The sequence below is a fragment of the Leuresthes tenuis genome, unplaced genomic scaffold (assembly GCF_036924035.1).
Source record: "Leuresthes tenuis unplaced genomic scaffold, fLeuTen1.0.hap1 SCAF_23, whole genome shotgun sequence".
Taxonomy (NCBI): Eukaryota; Metazoa; Chordata; class Actinopteri; order Atheriniformes; family Atherinopsidae; genus Leuresthes; species Leuresthes tenuis.
This window is the reverse complement of record NW_027325377.1, coordinates 9,485,933-9,501,711: the sequence shown is the minus strand read 5'-3', so window position 1 is coordinate 9,501,711 and position 15,779 is coordinate 9,485,933. Positions and strand designations below refer to the sequence as shown.

Genomic DNA, 15,779 nt, shown 5'->3' with positions numbered 1-15,779 from the left:
CCCTGACAACAACAGAGAAACAATTCATTATCACAGGTGCAAAGTCACACTGGAAAAAAAGTGGCAATATATGTCGCTTTGAAGGAATTAACAGAATATTGAATGAACTTATTAGAAGGGCAACCTTTTTCTACATTCAGGCTGAAATTAATGAGTGATTCTGATAAAAATGGAAACACCTAGATTACTCTAGAAGGTGAATCTAGAAATCAAGCCCTTGTTTCTTTCTGTTTCCTTCCAAGCAGCCAGACTTTCCTGTACTCTTTTAAAGTGGCCTTGAGCAATAGTTCTCCAGGCTTTCTGAAGGTCTTTCAAAGTTTTTCTTTGGACATTGGCTGCTTCTTAACTCATTTTCAGGCCAGTCCTTGTACCTGACCATTTTCATAGGAATGTGTTTTTTTTCTTTGTTAAGCCACTTAACTCTGATCATTCAAGCAGAAAAAAGACTCAAGGGATGAACCAGTGTTGTGTCTACACATAATGGACCACACATAAAATTAAATGTATAAAGAAATTAGGGATGGCTCAACACTTCTGCACACTGTATCAGCCGTGTTGAGCCACTCCTGAGGCATTGTCTGTCAAAGGATGTATAACTCGAACTAAATGAACCACAACAATCTTGCAGATCAAAAGCTACAAACGTTTTCTAGTTGAGATAGTTCACTGCCAGGAACTAAAGTCAGGTGTGCTGATACAGTCACCACCAAAGGACAAATCTAATAATCAAAGAAAATCTTTATATGAAAAGAAACTGCCAATAACTACAATACATTTGAGATAAAAGCAGGCTTTATTGACGATGTCTACAGTGACTGAAGTCCTGCTCACATTAGTTAACCGCAGTTAAACCACAACTAGCTGGTTAACATGATTGATTAACTATAACTGGCTGCATGAAATAACGCTGTTAACCTAATTTGTTACAGTGCAGTCAGCTAATGCCTCACTATGCCAAAATATTTTGTAATTTCATCAGTTTAGTGGAGAAAATACGAAACGCCAAGAATGATGTTGCCATGCTGGAACTGCTGGTGTTTCAAAATATTGGCAGCTTCATGACCCACGTGACTTCCGCATTGCTTTTTTCTATAGGAGTAGGGTTAGGGTTAGTGGGACTGTCGCCACTCTCTTTTTACATCACTCTGGATTAAACTACATTACATTACTTTAATATCAATGCTTCTCATTGTTTAAAATTGTGTCAGTTACCATGCTTTTCTAGATTATTTCGATCTCTTTTCTCTTCCTTGCCATTAACATCATGTGTCATGGGATCATGATTCACCAGTCAGATGTATCTTGGACACCTCTATGCTACAGAAATTACAATCTGTGACAATAGTAAGTTTTTTCTTGTTTTTTTCATTCTTTAAAGTTAAAGACAACAATAGTTACTCGAGATCTTTTAAATTTGATGCTTTTTTATAAATCATTGTACCCTGTTTGTGGTGTAAATGAATTAAGTGCTTTTCCATCCCATTTTTTTCTTTGCTTATCTGACATTCGGTCACAGAAGCAGCAGGTTCAGGAGGTTAACCCAGGCATCACTCTCCCTAGCAACATTCTCAAACTCTTCCTGGAAGATCCTGGGGTGTTCCCTGGCCAGAGGGAACATAAAATCCATCCATCCATCCATTTTCTATACTCGCTTAATTCAGTGAAACATAAAATCCCTCCAGTGTATTCTGGTCTGTCTTGGGGTCTCCTCTCAGAGAGGCAAACAGGGGGCATCCCAGTAAGATGCCCAAACTACCTCACCTGTCTGAAGTGCTTTTTAAGACTTTAAAACTTGCAGATTCCCTACATGAACACTGATTTATTCCACATATGATAGATAAAAGCAAGAGAAGCATAATTGTGTGACTTTTTTTTATTCCTGAAACAGCTGACCTCTCTTTTCTGACTTCCTGCATGTTGTCGTGCAGAGGGCCTGTAGATGACTCTGCGTACCTTATTACAGGTTTGCTTCAATCTGCAATAAAGAAGACCACCTATATAGATATCTGCACAAAGTAAACACCAGTTACTGATACACTTGACAGGTAAAAGAAAAAAAAAGCATAAAAAAAAACAAATACAATTTTTCTTCCTCCTCCTCCTCGAAATCTGCTGCATGACCTCCTTTTCCCATTTACTTTATGTGTGACTGTGATTAGCCTTTATGAAGCAAAGGAAAGACAACTTGTCCCTTATTAGTGATCCTGCATCGGTGCCTGTGTCCAGCTGTTCAGCTTCTGCAGGACAGCAGTCAGACAGAACAGCTTTTGTCTGAGAAATCTCCACAAGCAACCAGCCAAATTGGAGTCATGCACAGCTTGTGAAGAGTTTGAGGCTGCGCACTTATCGGAGCTGCAATGCCTCTACCTCAGCTGGTCCATAATTCAAGTCAAATCATGATCTAAGCAGCAGGGTTTTGGGAAGTATAAGAGAACTCTAGCACAATATGGAGAGCTGGCAGTATCTGCTGCTGCTGAGCACAATAACTTTAGTGCTTTCCTCTGGAGAGGTGACGAAGAATAATGATGGAATAGACCTTGTCAGCTTTTTGAGAAATATCTACCACGGACTACTTGTGAGAGTCGAGCCATTCATCATCACCAGAGACTTTGAGATAAACTCTCTTAAGGAGCTCAGACACTCAGAGGACCTGACGTTCATACAGAAAACCGAACGCAAAGCTATCAGTCAGGTAACAGATGCTGCTCCTAGACCAGTGGTGTTTACCAAAAATGGCCCGATCAAGGGGATTACTGTGGATAAATCCCATTTATTCTATGGAGTACCCTATGCAGATCCCCCTGTTGGGGCTTACCGCTGGAAGCCCCCCAGATCTGTGAGCCCTTGGCTGGGGGTTTACGATGCCTCCTTCCCTCGAGCGGCATGCATGCAGGCCTGCAGTGGACCTATCACAGAGGAGTGTCCTAAGATGGTAAGGAACATTTCTTAGTTGTTGCTGGGCTGTTTTAAGATATTTTAAGTAAGTAATAGTAAACAGGTAATACTAAATTTGGCTTAGACTACTTGATCATGTGAGACAATTTACATATACAAGTCCAAATACATATTTCACAGTCCTTTTCCTGCTTTCTGTGAGTACTATTGCACTCACGCACCTATTAATCCATGCGTGAATGTTTGTCTGTGTGAGAGTCGATGTGTATGCTTGTGGGTTTGAGGACTTGGGTGGGTAGGGTGGTATGGCTGTTTTTTTTTATAAATCTTCACTGTCATTATTTCTTATGTAAAGCACTTTGTGCTATATATTTTGTGTGAAAGTTGCTATATAAATAAAGACTGATTGATTGGTTGAGTCCAGTGAAACCATTTCCACAGAACTCTGACCAGGATTCTGAAATTACTAAAGCCAAGAGTTCCGCCAGGGCATCGAAAAAAAATGATTTACATAACATTTAAATGATTTTATATGACTTCATGGGAATTAAATACTAATGGAGAAAACATAAAATCTTTTATACTTGCTATTTTCTTCAAAACTTGAACATTTGCTGGAAAATGGGTCATTTTCAAATATCAGTTACTCTTTCTTATTCAGAAATTACATTTTGTAAGTGCCTCAGAACATGCACTGGATGCGTCATACAAGTAGTTTGTCTTGAAATTGAGCAGAGGGCACTCTAGTATCAGCTTGACCTAATGCATTCCCTGATTAGCCCACGGTAAAATACGCTAATGTTAAGTTTACTACATTGTTGTGGAAAGGGGGGAAACTAGCAATCGAAGCGAAATTATGTTTTGTAGCATTTAAGATTTTCTTCTAATTGCATTTGAAGAATTGTATTTGTTTGAATGTAAGTCTGTTTCAAATTTGTTGGAGGGTCTGTAAGCTACTACAAAATTGATAGATGACAATATGTTATATCATGCAGGCTATGCTGGACCACAATTTCTGATACAACAACTTTCTGACATATTTGTTGTAGATTAATTTAATATTTTTGACTAGATTATACAGATGATTAACATGAACTGCTGGGTCTTTTGCAGACAGATAGAATTGATCAATGTTTTCTCTCTTTTTCTCCGTGAGTTGGTAATGTCAGTGACAGAGTCTCCATTTAGAACATTACAATCAATAAATGTGTGTTTCTTTGAAGAAAAAGTCAGCTGATCCCAGTTTTGTTCTGGGCGCAGCACCCTCATTGAAAATTAGCATGTACAAGCAAGTGTGGCTAGCAGGGTACACCCGCTAAAACAGGCCGATTGGACATAGCTACAATGAGTTACTTCCAGAAACTACCACTTCCTCCCAGAGGACAAGCGTCTAAGCTACAGCAACATGAGGGGAATGTATTACAGCATTTCCTGCAGGCTGTGATCGAGCACAGTTTCTGATAAACACAACTTTCTGAGATTCTTAAGACTAATTTATGATTCTTTGAGTGTTATGTTCACGACAATGCTGATTGGAGCAGGAGCCAATAAATTACTGTGACTAAAATCTAAATATTTAATATACTCACAAACCAGATGTTATCTGGAATTAGTTGGATACCTGAGTTGGAATTGCGATGGGAAGGAAAGCGGCTTTACCGTATTTCCAAAGTTTCTATTTTCCATCAAGCTTGAGTCTTTTCAGTTAGCCCTACAGCAGTGGAACTGGTGCTGACTGAATATGGAGCTGTTGTTTTAGGTTAAAGTTTTTTTTTAAATAATCGTGGGCGTAATGTTCAGTCATTAAACTTTTGAAGAGCCTAAAAAATATGACTACTAGAATCAAAGATACAGTGTATGTCAGCTTTGAGGTAGTTTGAGTCAGAGATGTAAGGCATTTTTTCATAGCTAACTGCTGAAGATTTTTGCTAGCCTCAACAAAGGAATTGTAAATTTTTTTTAAATAGTTTCAGTTTAAACAAGATTACTATGTCTGTATCTAATTTCACATGCTAACAAACTGCTTCAACTAAGTGACAAAGAACGTAAACTATTTAGTCAGCAACAGTTCAGATTAAAGACACTGATATTTGGTCTTTTTATCAAATCAGTTTGGTCACCAGTTGCGGACGACTACAACCACCCCTTTACCAGTTGAGTATAACAGTGTCCTGGATCCTTGGTATTTCATGTAAACCACATCTGATCTCTATTTCTGAGTCTTATTTTAGATGGGACATGTAATTCCTCCAGCATATTCTAGGTCTACCCTGGGGCCTCCCCCCTCTTGGACGTGCCCGAAAACTTTCTAAGAGACATCATAATCGAACCACCTCAGCTGACTCCTTTTTTATATGGAGGAGCATCAGCTCTACTCCAAGCTCCTTATGGATGGTCGAGCTCTGGGAATGATCTATTTGCAAAAAAGTGGAAAAGTTTGTTCCCTAATTCTAAAACATAAACTTGTATCCATGGGAACAGTAAAAACTAAATAGACTCAACACACACCCTATCCTTGGAGGGAACACTCTTCTTTTGAACCATTAAATCCAACTTTTCATTTCATCACGTGAATGCTTAGCATCACTTTGCCAACTGACACCATACTTGAGCAGCATTGTTGAGTAGCTCAACAAAAATTTTCAGGAAACAAAAATCGAATGACCTGCATCTCCTTATGTCTCCAAAAGGTCAGTGAGGACTGTCTGTACCTTAACATCTTTGTACCTCGAGATGTCAACTTCAGTTCTCCTCTGCAAAGCCTCCTGCCCGTCATGGTATGGATCCATGGGGGGGATTTCATAGCTGGGTCTGCCTCCAAGCCCATGCATGATGGACGCTTCATCAGTAACTTCACCCACACTGTTGTTGTAAACGTGGAGTATCGACTTGGTAAGAATATGTGGTGTTTTTTTTACTCAAATATGAATATTGTATGGATATAATTCTATTGTAATAAGGTTTAACATATGTATGTATTAACATATGAAAATGGAGATCCTATTTGTGTATTTTACATTTATATATCAAGTTATGACATAAATTGTACCATGTGTGCACAAATAAAGACAGAACTTTAGCAGTGGAATTGGCTCGGGGAAGTCAACAAGCAGGTATTTTGTTAAATGGGAGGACATATGTGTATCTTGTGTGTGTGTGTGTAAGACAGTAAGCTGAATAATTTGTCTGTGTCATTATATTGAATGGCCTTCCAGCAAGACTGAAAACAGGAGCAGTGACATGTGAATGGTAATTTGCAGCACAGAGGAAATGAGTGTCGTGCCTGAGTTGATTATGTCTAGCTGATCATGTGAATTGGTGCATGGTTGAAGGCGCATTTGGATTCCTTGTGTCGGGAAAAGATCCTCACACCTCAGCTGCAGGGAATTATGGAATTTTGGATCAGCAGGCAGCTCTTCTTTGGGTTCAGCGGAACATTGCTGCGTTTGGAGGTGACCCCAGCAAGGCAAGCAAGCATACACACTCAAATCCACATCCAAGGTCAATATCTCAAGATAAGGTAGCCATTAAATGTACTTTTTGAACTGTTGTGATGGTATAAAGATTAACTCAGCTCAATACAGTGAGGTGGGCTTTTACAATTGTAACACACATAAGCACAATATATGGAACTTAGTTTAAGAATATGAAAAAAGAAAAGAAGAAAACATTAATCATTACCACATTAAACAAGAGCAAAGAAAATATTGACAGTTCTCATTAATTAATGACAAATCTTGCAATTTTTTGTTCACAACAACAAAGTGACCCCCAAACAAACCACAATTTCTTTCCAAAGTTGCTCACATTGTGAAAATGTCCATTCTTAATCAACACAAAGCTTTTGATTTTGTTTTGCTTTGTCAGGTGACAATGTTCGGGGAGAGTGCAGGTGCTCAGTCAGTGAGTCTTCACCTGATGATCCAGAGCAGCAAGCCTCTGTTTAAACAAGCTGTCCTGCAGAGCCTGCCGTTCTCCATCCCACTTAAAACCAGGTGAGGAGCCGTCAGCTTGGTTTGGCTGGAGTTACAAATTATAATAAAGTAATAAAAAAAACATCATTTAGCTGTCAAGGGCACGAATTAATGTGAGGGCTATGGACTTTCCTCAGCCCTTAATGTGTTCAAACCTTGCAGGGGTGTCTCTGACACACTTCTGGTCGACTTCAAACTGAACTGTAATTTTGTTTTTCTGCATCTCTTTCCCAGACATGATGCCCTGAAGCTGGGAAAAAGTTTTGCTAAACAGACCAACTGCTCCATGAGCGACTTTGTGTGCCTGCTGTCTCTCCCTTCACAGACCATCCTGGCTGCACAGATGAAAACGAGTAGGGTGCCACACACCTATAATTTAGAGCAACACTCATGACTAATCACATAGTTGCATAAGTAGGCAGGTTTAAATATGTTTATCTGTAAAATATGTTAAAAGAATTCAAGTTATCCTGAGATACCGGGGAAAAAAAAACAAACTGTATTCCCAAAATAGGAGCAATTAAAGGGATTTTACTGCCATATAGCAAAAAAATAATGTAATATATTTATGGTTTACAGGATTATTGGTATCTTTGCTGTAACTCTGTCCTGGACAACAGTTCTCTGGTTGCCTGAGCTAAATAAAATCAGGGAGAAAAAGCCAGTGTGAGGGAAGATATAAAATCTGATAGTGGAATGTCATTTTTCTAAAGAAGAACGAATGACACTAAGAGAATTTAGCGTCTCGCTTTGTAGAAAGATATAGTTCTTCCTTTTGTTTTAAACTTACCATCCTCCCTCCTCTATTTTCAAAATGAGACTGAATTTTCAATGTGATGTTTTTCTCCATTCCAGGTTCTAAGATCGTGAACCCCTTCAGGTTCCTAGAGGTTTTTGAAACATGGGGTCCGTACATAGATGGGGAGTTAATTAAGGAGCAGGCTATCACTGCATTTCAGAAGGGCCACTGGCAGAAAGAGAAGGCATTGCTGCTGGGTAAGAGACACGACAGCACACAAACATGTCGAATAAAGAAAAAATGGCATTGTATGATTATTATTCCAGTTCTGGACTCCCATATGTCTTTGTTAAAAGACAATTTGACATTCCGCAAAAGCATTGTTCAGTGTATAGGAATGATTTTTAAACCCAGACACAATTGGACTTCAGACAGTCAACTGAATCATAGCAAGTCTAAAAACAGCTTAAAAGAGTATTTGTTAGGATTGTTTTCTCTCCACAGGTACAACCTCAGAAGAAGGGGTGCTCTTTGTGTACGGAGTCTTCAACAAGCCAGTGTCTGCAGTGGAGAGCACTGTGTATATCACTGCCATCTTTAAACAACATGCTCTACGGATCCTACACAAATACCTGCCTATGTACAGGGATGCTGACCGCAGGAATATGCTAGCTCAGGTAAGACAGGCTCAGAACAATGATCTCCAAATGCCAACGTTGATGTACGTGATTGCAGCGATATACACGTTTTTCATGAAAGGCCAGAAAGCAGTCTATGGTCAGGTTATTCATCGAGGAATACTATTTATCGAGGAAGGTTTAGCATGCTAGCAGGCCAAACTTTGATGTTAATTATGATGAACAATACCTGTCTTCAGCATTGTAAGTATAGATTGTATAAATGGACAAAGTCTCCAGGTTTGAAAAACAAAGCCAATGAGGATATTGTCTTAAGACTGCATTTCACCTATTGTCCACCAGGAGCAATGTATGTGGTTGGGTCAAATGCTATATAACTATATAACAAACTTCTCTCTTGATCTTCCTCAACAAACATTTTCCTTGCATGTTTATTGTCACAAAAGATAGTTTCAGTCTTAGTTAACAGAGCTTGATATGCATTTAGCAAATTATGGCCCCATTTAAGGTAAAAAAAGATGTGAAAAGGGGTAAGTCTTTGTGACAGGGCTGCCTTGGGCGTGTGCACTGTTAACGCCTTAGCTACTTTGTCATTAGATCTAGCTATTTTTCAGATCTCCTCAGCAACTACCAACAAATCTAGGCACATTTAGGAAAAGTGTCTCCAGCACTGCACTGCAGGCGTGAGGTCTCTTTCCCACCAAACTGAAGCATCTATCTGTCTCCACTCCGCTCAGTTAGCGGCTGAGGGAGGCAGCAGCAGCAGCGCCAGTGAGCTGGTTACACACGTACTGTGTTGCCCTTGTGGTGCCTTTGAGACTTGACACTGCGTAGGAGAAAACACAGTGGGTTGGGAGGGGAGTGTATATCAGAAAATGCATGTCTTTGAGCTTTAATTTTCGAATCTCAAAATATGCACACTTGCCATTTTGAGATGATGCTTTCAAGAGCCTGAAGGCTTTTGCAGTTGTGAAGCAGAAAGTACACACTTTTTCAGATGTAAGGTTTGAAGTATAAGGACATAATAAAGTCATCTGTGCCTTACTAGGTCTTAAAAAACGAAATACACAGAATACCAAATGAGAAGAACAAAACTGAGACAATATTTAACAAAAACGAAGCCAAGATGTATGAGCATTGTGCGAGAAACACCCCATGATTTAATAGTTTATAGAAACATCTTTAGCAGCAGCAACTTAAAGTAAATGTTTTATGTTTGACTTTATCAGTCTTTCACATCATTGTGAAACTTTTTCTTGGAATCCATATATATAAAAGTCTCAGTTGGGTTGAGGAATTGCAGTTAGGCTGACTTTAGCTGGGTCATTGCAACATTTATTTTCTTTCTCAGCCATTCTGTTGTAAATTTGCTGCTGTGTTTGGGATAATTGTCCTGTTGCATGACTCTATTTAAGCCTAGCTTTTAGCCATCAGACAGAGGGCCTCACATTGGATCAAAATAGTTTGTGCTCAACTCAGTGACTGCAAGTTACCCAGGTCACATGGCTGCAAACAATCCTGAATCATCACCCATTCACTTCTGTGCGTGACAGCTGGTATGAAGTGTTTGTGCAGCTAAACATATCCACTTTGGTCTCATCTGCTCAAAGGACACTGTTCCAGACATCTTGTGGTTTGATCAGATGTAATTTTGCAAACCTAAGTTGGGCTGTCAAGTTTTTTTTAGAGTAAGGAGCCTTTGTTGTTGCAACCCTTACAACCAAGTCATACTTGTTCAGTTTATTCCTTATTGTACTGTCACAAACTTTAACATTTAATATGCTAACCAAGGCCTGTAGACTAAGAAATTTAGCTCATGGTTTTTTTTTACAATTTCTCTAAAGATTGCACTATATTATTATAGTCAATAACCACTCTGTCCGAGGTAGACTTTTATGCGTTGATACTGTAAATGTCGAACTTAGCCTGAGATTGGTGTGAAACGAGGACTTGGCTGTGTCCTGTGCTGTCTACAGCCTTTGATGAGGAACTTGGACTTGTTTCTTATGAACATCTGCAAAGACAGGAGGGCTCAGCTGAGGAATTATGACCAAACGATTACTAGAATCACCGACCGTGTGAACTGACACCCTTGTTGTATAAATGAAGAAAGAGAGAATGGTGATAAAACTTTGTAATATAATGTAACAGTTACAATAATGTAACTGTTACAGTAAAATTTTAGAATTTTAGAATTTTAGTTTTAAATCTGCACTTATCATTATTTTTGGTTTGCCCATGCTCTAATGAATGATAGGTGTAAGTGTGAAAATTGTAGTGTTAAATCCACAAATTATCATTTAACTTTCCATTTCCTTAATTTCTTCAGTGTTTTACCATCTTTAAAGGGGCTATAGAAAGAAATGTTTTTTTTCTCTTCTTGAGAGCATATTAAGACTCACTTATACTCCAGTTTTGTATATAAATGGGTACGTCCGTTTCAAACATTGTCAAGCGTCACTTCCCACATACGCCGATGCCTGGTTTATCTTCCAGAAAATATAAGAAGAGCAGTGCAGAAGCCTTGAAATACATTTAAACAGGCCGCGGGTGAACACATGGTCTTGTTTAGTCATCAGAACAAAAATTAAACAAAACAGGAAAAAATACATCTGGAATGTGGCTGTATTAAAACATATTTTAAACGAACAAACAACAGATGTAAAGGGCAGGTTCAAAGCAAAATGCAAATTTATTTTCACGCATCGACCACCACAGATGGCCATGCAGTTAATTTCAGCTGAGCATTCTGCTGGGACTGAGATCCTTGGTTACTGGATTTATAGTTGAGACAGGGAGTACTGTTCAATGTTAGATTCTAATATCACCACCGATGTATGTCATCTGAATTCAGCAAGCTGTGTCACACTTTAATTACCTTTTCTATAAGTATCTGATAAAAGGTCTGAAAAAACACGGCCTGCCTTGTTTAGTCAGAGGTAGTCAGAGTAGTCTGTACATCATTCATGTACTTTCATTTACTGAGGCAATGAGAGACGGTTGTATTGAACACACACTTACTAGTGGATATGGCTTTGCTGTGTTTCCTAAAAAGACAAGACTTTTATCTTAAACTTGCATGTTGTATTCCCACAGAGGCCTGAGCACATCAATTAATTATGAGTTTTGTACACAAATGATGTGTTACTTCCATAGTTGCATTGCATTTTTTTCTTTCTCTTTCAGTCAGGTTGCCATGGTATATATGCATCCTACTTTTGAGTTCTCTATGCTGTGAAAACTCTTAAGTGGACTTTCGAATGATGACACAGTCGAGAGGAGAAAGCCTTAAGCAGCTTTTCTGTCAGTTTTTCAATGCAGATCACAGAGTGGTGACCGGGGGGGGTCAGTTGGTGGCACCGCTGGACATTTTTAGTATTCAGTCACAGCTCACTGTGCAGTAGGGACACAGTGCAGTCACAGCCAGAGCCCCCCCCCCCCCCCCCCCCATATGTTCATAAAGAACACTTCTCCATAGCAGCTGGGGGGTCAGCACAGCAGCACAGCCAGTCAGAGGCAGAGGAGGCTGATGTGGAGAGCTCAGCTTTATTCCTTTTCTTACATTGATGTTTCTTGTGTGTGTGCATTTTTTTTTTTGTATTGCACTTTGAATTTGCAACATTCTCACTAACCAGATGCGACGCAAATAAAAGAAAGTGGTAAACAAGAATTGGCCATTGACACAGGGACACGTGTTTCAACCTTGTTTGCCAGTGTGGCAGCAATGTTTAGTTTATTAAATCATGTTCTCCTCAACAGCAAGGTTTCATCAGAAAATCAATTCCAAATGGCTCAGCATTCACTGCATGAAAGAGTTAGATGTGTTTCCATTGTTATGCAATGTAAGACAGCACAAATGAAAGAGAAAAATATTTTCTATAAAACCTCCAAAAAGGAGGCCAACACACATATGATCTTATTTATGATCTTTTAATCTTGGGAACCACACGTCTTTGGTGCTAAAAGACACTTCAAAAGTCCCAGTTTTTGATTTATTAGTTTGGTACCAATGGCTTTTATGTGTATCACAGTCAAAATTACTGCTGGTCAAGTATTTGTCATGATTTTTACATGTATTACTGTCTCTGATTGGATGGGGTGACGGTTGGACCTCAGGCAGTTAAATCAATCAGTTTGCCTTCGCTAACTGTGGACTTTGGGCCCCTTGTTTCTCAATTACATATATTAGTAAGTAAATCCATCGCCGTCAGGCACATACACAGCACATACATTAGCACGTGAATGCAATTCTACCAAGAATTAGGCTCTAATATTATTATAGAGACAAGCAGGGTTCTGTCATGCCCTCTCTTGCCAATAACGAGGGCAGCAAATCTTGATTATATATCACATGATTTTCTTTGGATTAAGATTCTTGGGAGGGGTTCACGATTCAAAATGAATTCTCAATTCAGTATCAAACTTTTTATGAAAGCATACAACTTTCAGAATCTATTCGAGTGTGTCAAGCACGATGAAAGCTGGCTTTTCCTGGAACCAGGTTCTTTTAGGGGGTCCTTTCCCGAGCGTCTTTCATTTCGACCGCAGGACCCCGGGAGCTTAAAGAGTTCTGGAGAAACTTTCTTTTTGCGCATATTAATTGAGTTGCATTCAGCTCCTTCTTCCCTGGAACACTGTAGAGACCATAAAATGTTTAAATGTAGTATTTCCTGCTAAATGTATTTAGTTAAATAAACTTGTATGATGTAATAGTAAAATGCGAGTGAAAACATAATGCAATTATTTGCATGTTTCATAAACCAATATTTTATTCACAATTGAACATAGAACACTTAGTTGAAAGTGGGATATTTTGCTCTTTTTACGAAAGATTTTAGCTCATCTTGAATTAGTTAGCAGTTAAATATCTCTCAAAAATTTTGGGAATGGGACAACATAAGGTTGGCAGAGTGCGTTATACTAAATAGAAACAGCTGGAAAAACATGTTGCAGCTAATAGGTTGTTTGGCAACAATTCAGGTACATGAGTAGGTGGAAAAAGAGGCCCTGATAACCAGCCAGAATGTCCCTTTCCTCTTTAGTGTGGATGGCCTGACGTCTATGATTTACAAAAAGAATATAAATTTTCAATTCATAGAACCACAGAAAGGTTTTCCACTTTATCTCAGCCCATTTTCAAGCTTTGTCCCAGAGAAGATGACAATGTTTCTGGATCATGTTCACATATGGCCTCTCGTTTTTGCATGATAGAGCTTTAACCTGCATTTGTGGATGGCATAGTGAACTGTGTTCACAGACAATGATTTCTGGAAGTATTCTCAAGTCTCCCTGACACAATCATGCCTGTTTTTAATGCAGTGGTAGGTCAGGACCAGAGGACCACAGGCATCCAGTAGGGCTATCTCCAGACTCTCAGAATTTGTTGATGACATAATCTACTGTAAATGATGGAATATTCTGCTTTTGGAATTTTATGACAATAATTCACAAATATTCACAATTTCTAGACACAGTTTTCTGTTGATTGATGACTCTCTGCTCATCTTTTACTTCTGAGTGACTCTGTCTTTCTAATGTGCTCTTTTTATATCAAGTCATATTACTGACGTGTCACCAAATTAGTTCGAATTGGGGTTGTAGACATTTTCCATGGGAGGTTATCCACATGGTACATTATTCTAGAAGCATAGCTCTATGGCATTAGGTAAAGAATGTTAAAAATAACAACAGACATCAGGAAGTCAGTCAGAGGAAAAGTATTTCAAGAGCTCTATATCTTGTTTTATAGAGAGCATGCGTTGCATAACATTTCTTCTCCACTTGTTATGACATCAGTGCTCAGTGTACAGTATTTACTAGTTGGGGATTAATACATCAGTACTTATGTCTGTTTAAAGCAGACACAAGTGTAAAGATTTGAAGAGGGAGCAAGAGTGTGTGTCAAGAGTGTGTGTTTGTGCATGCATGTTCATTTACTCTCTCCAAATCAGCCCGTCTGTATTTGAGTGTAGCTGTGTGGGGGCAGGTTGTAGCTCCTGAAAAAGACACACTGGTTTCCAGGTAACAAACAGGAGAAGGCGGTCTACCTTTTTTTTTCTTTGCTTCCTTTTAGCCAGGAGGGAATAGCAGCTTTGCTGTTTTGCTAATCTCTTTGTAAAAGTCTAGTCCGCTAGTTAGTTTGCACAACTTGCTTATGGAGCTACTGAAAGTTGTGGGATCTTAATTAAATTAATTAAATCTAATTAAATTTTTTATACAGATACAAGCATTAGGATCAGAATGCAATCACATCAGTCAGTCCTCATCTCTAGGTGGTCTGCTTATTCATGATATTGCTGCTGACTAAAGAAAGGCTGACATGAAGGTACAGAAAGTAGCAGTTGTTGGCAAATGACAAAGAAAAGAGCTCATGCAACAGCATTGTTTCCTTTGAGCTGAGTAAAGCCATGAAGGTGTGAATGAAGCACCTTGTTAATCAGACATCATGGATATACCAGGAGATACAAAATTATTTTTCTGGCATTCTCACCAAATTTCATGATATTCTTTTCTATAGTTGACACCTTTCACACAAAACCACAGAGGAGAACCTTTTGGTGGTGCTAAAGGTAAACTCTGTTGGCCGTCCATTGTTTGTAGAAAATGTCATTGCAGTTTGACCTGTGTTTCTGTCCCACGACAAAGTCAAGTCACTAGTGTTTAAAAACATTAACTTCATGCTAAAGAAACTAAGCAAGTTTGAATAGTCTAATTAGCATTTTTCTTCTTTATTTCTCTCCCCAGATCGTCACCGATTATGTGTTTCTGTGTCCCTCCAGGAGGTCAGCGCGTGCTGGCACTGCAGCAGGCAGTCAGGTGTGGTTGTACGTGTTTGATCATGTGGCCTCAGACCACCGCATCTGGTCAGGTATAACTTTCTGCTACCAGCATGTCTGCCACGGTGCTGAGCTGCCCTTTCTTTTTGACTCGGCATCTGTGGCTAACTACACCCTGTCCCTACCGGAGAAGCTGCTGTCTAATCGGATGCTGTGCTACTGGGGGGCCTTTGCCCACACTGGTGACCCCTCTTCCAGGGTGCATCAGACCACTTTCTGCCGAGAGCAGCGTCTCCCCGTTTGGCCGCGCTACTCAGACACCAGTGGCTGGCTCAGCATGAACCTGACGGTGCGGTCACATGCACAAGTGGGAACCAGGGACCATGTATGTGACTTCTGGGACAAGCTCGGCATCTACTAGTGAGGAGTGTCACTGTCATAATTTGCTGTTGAAAGTTACAGTTTTTAATTACAGAATTATGCATATATTAGAAAAACATGACCTTGTAGGAAACTCAGCAACTATCTTAACCACAAGACTTCTATTATCCCTCTTCAGCAACGTCTAATGCCTTAAAATGCAAAGATGACAGTTAAAATCAGTTTTTGAAAGCAGTTTCAGAGAAACGTGAGAAAACCAGAAAGTACAGTGAAAGATTTTAGATTTTTTGTTTACTACCGTTTAATAACGAAATTAGACTTCAGGTGCTTCTCAGAGCCAAGAAGGATCTTAAAGGCTTTGTTTTTTTGGAATGCC

At 39.3% G+C, this 15,779-nt stretch overlaps 1 protein-coding gene across 1 annotated transcript; it reads left to right on the top strand.

The window, feature by feature from the left end:
* The first annotated feature begins 2,200 nt into the window (after window positions 1-2,200).
* Window positions 2,201-15,483, top strand: LOC140282902 (cAMP-regulated D2 protein-like). Its single transcript, XM_072377485.1, has 8 exons — window positions 2,201-2,932; window positions 5,586-5,787; window positions 6,228-6,361; window positions 6,763-6,890; window positions 7,104-7,222; window positions 7,725-7,865; window positions 8,113-8,285; window positions 14,991-15,483. Exons 1-8 carry the CDS (start codon window positions 2,447-2,449, stop codon window positions 15,441-15,443), a joined length of 1,836 nt encoding a protein of 611 aa, XP_072233586.1. The 5' UTR covers window positions 2,201-2,446; the 3' UTR covers window positions 15,444-15,483.
* Window positions 15,484-15,779: the final 296 nt, after the last annotated feature.

Excerpts from the sequence above, each read along its gene's own strand:
- LOC140282902 (XM_072377485.1), top strand. The coding sequence starts at position 2,447 with ATGGAGAGCTGGCAGTATCTGCTGCTGCTGAGCACAATAACTTTAGTG. Across the intron at positions 7,223-7,724 it reads GGCTGCACAGATGAAAACGA|GTTCTAAGATCGTGAACCCC; the intron begins GTAGGGTGCCAC and ends TCTCCATTCCAG. Across the intron at positions 8,286-14,990 it reads GCAGGAATATGCTAGCTCAG|ATCGTCACCGATTATGTGTT; the intron begins GTAAGACAGGCT and ends TTCTCTCCCCAG.